The 3,901-nt window shown below is 36.1% G+C and overlaps 1 protein-coding gene across 1 annotated transcript; it reads left to right on the forward strand.

Annotated features, from left to right (window-relative positions):
* The first annotated feature begins 2,492 nt into the window (after positions 1-2,492).
* On the forward strand, positions 2,493-3,476 carry LOC106340485. The gene is made up of 3 exons (XM_013779363.1): positions 2,493-2,734; positions 2,823-2,923; positions 3,148-3,476. Exons 1-3 carry the CDS (start codon positions 2,559-2,561, stop codon positions 3,177-3,179), a joined length of 309 nt encoding a protein of 102 aa, XP_013634817.1. The 5' UTR covers positions 2,493-2,558; the 3' UTR covers positions 3,180-3,476.
* The last annotated feature ends 425 nt before the right edge of the window (positions 3,477-3,901 follow it).

Below are 3,901 nucleotides of genomic sequence, written 5' to 3' on the forward strand. Positions count from 1 at the left end.
TAGTAAGCATATATACCTTCCTAGAAGAAAATACATAAGAACATACCCAAGCGATTACAAATTGTCCTTTGCTCTGCATAAGAGATCTCAGCTTAGAAGTTAAAAATCTTATATAAGCTTATCATGTCAAGTGCACACAAAACTCATCAATTTCAATATTCCAGATCGTCTCTTCTGCTTTATTGTGCTTGTTTCCATATTAAACCCCATAAATGTTCTAATTCCTGCTCACCATCTCTCTGGAAAAATAGTATTAAGACAAACCAAAAACTCTAAAAACTTGAACTAATTATTTTACTTTAAAAAGATTCGAGATTTCGGTATCTAATCAGGAAGAAAGACTAAAAACTACATCCAATCATAAAGCAATGTAACTCAGAGATGATTGGAAAATTAGAGTTCCATGAGAAAGAGACAGTTACGCTATGATCAGCAACCCAATATACCAGTGTCTTTTTGGATCCATAGAAGTTGAAGAATTTGTAAACTGATCCTTGTTTCATATCATGCAAATATTTTTAACACGTAATCCTTGAATAACAATTCCCTGTTGTCGATGTGAAGATTAACATAAGACGACTATGTTTAAAATAAAATAAGTGGAAACTAAATTATGGAGAATTCACGTACCTGTTCGTCGATGAGGAGCATTTACAGGACAATACGTGTCTTTTTTACTGGCTTTCGAGCCTCCCAGAAATGGACCAGATGGTAGCTGTAACTGGGTTTCGTGGGGACCTGGTGAGACATCTTTGAAGAACATTACTTTTTCATCATTAGCGAAGGAGACAGGGGACTTGCCGTTTGGTTTCATCGCCATGGCTTGAGCTTAGAGCGGTTCTAGGGTTTTGGCTTGTAGAAAGGAAAGAAGAACAGTATATAAGAAAGAGAAAAAGAGGGAGGTGAAACGAACTCATTAAGAGGGCATTGATTGACGGGAGTAAAAAAGAGAATTGATTAATTGATTAGGAGTGGCTCGATTAGAACTGAGTTTGTATGATCTTCAATCGGAGAAGACGAAGTGTTAGATTCATCCTTCGTAGGTTTGGTTTTCTGAATGGGGTCAGTTGGGCAATAAGAAATTAATTGAAGCCCAAACGTAGAAGCCCACATGGTGAAGCCTATCTGATGTGTCAAAAAAACATGTTTCTGATTGGCTGATTTTTTAATCCTATGTGGCATAGCTACCCTTTGAGTATATCTCTCTTTTAGTATTGTTAGATTAATTAATTTGATAAAAAAAAATCTACATTTTAACAACTTGTTCAAGAATAATTAATGAAGAATTCAAATTTTACTTCAGATTTGATATCATTTTCTAATTTTTTTTGGTTAACTTTTGCATTTCATTAAAGCATATTAAAGGAGTACATCTTTAAAGAACTTACACATCTATAACACGCATTAACAAACTAAATACACAAAAGCCACGTGGCCAAAAAGTAACATGCAAGTGTGAACGCGATATCCTTCACCGGAATTCTCCGCTTCAGCTCAGCTACCGCCACCGTCTTCTGTACCACGAAGCCTTGTTCTTCGAAGCTTTATACTCCATCAGCTCCAATCTTCCGTCCAATCCGCCGCTAGAAAGCAAGACCTTTTTCTTCACCAGTTGATAAAACAGGGAAAATTCAATTGCCCTAAAAGAGATTTTTTGCCGGACCATCTTTTCAGAATGCCGACTCTACTAAATATCCTTCAGACCAACCAAAATAGATCCAACATCGCATCCTCCTTACCATCGAAGATACTTTATCCTTTAGCCAAACATAGGCTCCTATGAAGATGAGTAAAGATTGATTCTTCTAGAAAGGAGTGAGCGCTTAACCGAAGAAGATAGTATCCAACTTATAGCTAACAGGATATGATGATGTATTGCGGAAGAGGAGAACAAGTCCGATTTTATAGTCGGACGTTTTATTATTATCAATCAAAACAAAGATAAATCGAAGGATGGAAGAACTGCTATGTTTTGAATTGAAACTATCACTGCAAAATCGCCATCGCGAAAGGGAAAATCGCCAGAACGAAACCGATAATCGATCATAGATCGAAAGGTATTTATACAAGAACAAAAGAAAAGGACGGTAACCGGCCACCGCTTTCGACAATGATCGATGAAAGTGTTTTTAGAGAGAGGTTGGAGAAAAATTGGGAAAAGAGATATGTAATTGATATCATTTTCTAAATTATTTTAATAAATACTTTAATTTTATTATAAAAATGGTAAAATTAACTGTCATAAATTATTTATAAATGCTTAAAATTATTTAAAAGAAGTGTATAAACTCAACTTCATCCTTCTAAATATGAAATTTTAAATAATAATTTATTCAATCTTAAACCTAAATGATAGTGTATTTCTGATTGAGTGTATTTTTGAAAAGTGGTATTTCAACTAAAAACATTAATTATCCAGTGTAAAGTAAAGATAAACCAAAAAATCTCTGTCCGCAAAACCGAATTACAGTATTCCGGTTTAGCGAACCGGCAATCCAACCACTAATGAGGGTTTACCGATACTTGCAGAAGCAGAAGAAGAAGAAGAAGAAGAGAAAATGGCTGCGACGAGCATCGCTTCTAGGTCGTCAACGTCTCTAGGCTCCATCTTACGAACCGCTTCAAGAAGAAGTTTGATCTCTCCTAGACTGCCGAGAATCTCCGTCCCGAACTCTAACTCCTCCCCATCGTCGCCTCTTCGTCAGACTCGAATCGAAGCTTCTTCTCTTCCCAGGTAATAACATTCGCCTGACATTTGTTACCAGTTGATGTAAATACATTGATAAAGTTTTGGACTTTTGGTATTTGAATCTGCAAAAAAGGTTTCTGCGGCGAGAACTGAGCACCCATCAACCGTTTCATAGCGTTGTCGCTGCCGCTTGCCTCGTTTCTAAACTCCCTTCTGACCTCACTTCTTATGAATGTGAGTAATACTACCAAAAGCTGCTTCCGATTGGTTGTGTTTGGATTTAGATAACACAACAGCTAGTGCCTACTCTTTCTTAAGCATAATTGGTTCTTGAATTTCCTGCAAATGGAATCTCTTTAGTTACGTTTTCTTTACAAAAGATGTGTTGAATGTGTCTGAGCTGATTTAGATGTGATTTAGATTTTAGAAATTAACAACTTTGCATCTTCATCGAACAGGTAGATTTGCTAACTATGTCAGTCCCATCTAAGAGGCAGCACCTGAAGTAGTAGATGGATGGGCTTTTTCCGCTTTGTTTGATGTTTTCAAGATCTTTATTAAAATACATTAACCATATGTTAGATGGAACCCTCAAATACAAGTTTTGGCAGATGTTATTGCTTTCATTTAGTTGGGTAACTTGGGTTCTTGTCTTATCAATTAAATGGTGATTTCGAACATTGTTATTGTAAGGAATGTATGATATAACCTCTCCCGGATACTACTCACTCTTTTCAAATTTAGAAAAATAAGTCCGTCTTGCACGGGAGAGACTCTTTTTTTTTTTTTCCATTTCTACCAATTTATGTGCCGTGCCCTTGTTTTTGACTCAAGTGAAGGATGTGTTAACCGTCTGTGCACTTATTCCCTTTCTTGTTATAAAGTATCTGCATAGAGACAGACTCCTATTAAGATTCATATATCATGAGATATGTATTCTTGGCTTCATATGTCCTGTTGTGAGAATAACTTTACTTTCGTACTAATTTTCGCTTGTAGTTTCCAACGAATCTAGGATAAAAACTGTGTGAATTGTCTCACTTCTTTAAAGACACAGTGAAGTTGTGTATACTTGTTTTTCTCGATTATCTCTTGAGTTTTTGGTTCTCCAATCTAGGGCGTGTATTGTTTATCTATTCTGTCCATGAGAGCTCGCTCCATATTTTCTTGGCATTATCTCTCTTCAAGTAGAAATCTGCAGATATTTAGTTG

This window comes from Brassica oleracea, chromosome C4 (genome assembly GCF_000695525.1).
Source record: "Brassica oleracea var. oleracea cultivar TO1000 chromosome C4, BOL, whole genome shotgun sequence".
Taxonomy (NCBI): domain Eukaryota; kingdom Viridiplantae; phylum Streptophyta; class Magnoliopsida; order Brassicales; family Brassicaceae; genus Brassica; species Brassica oleracea.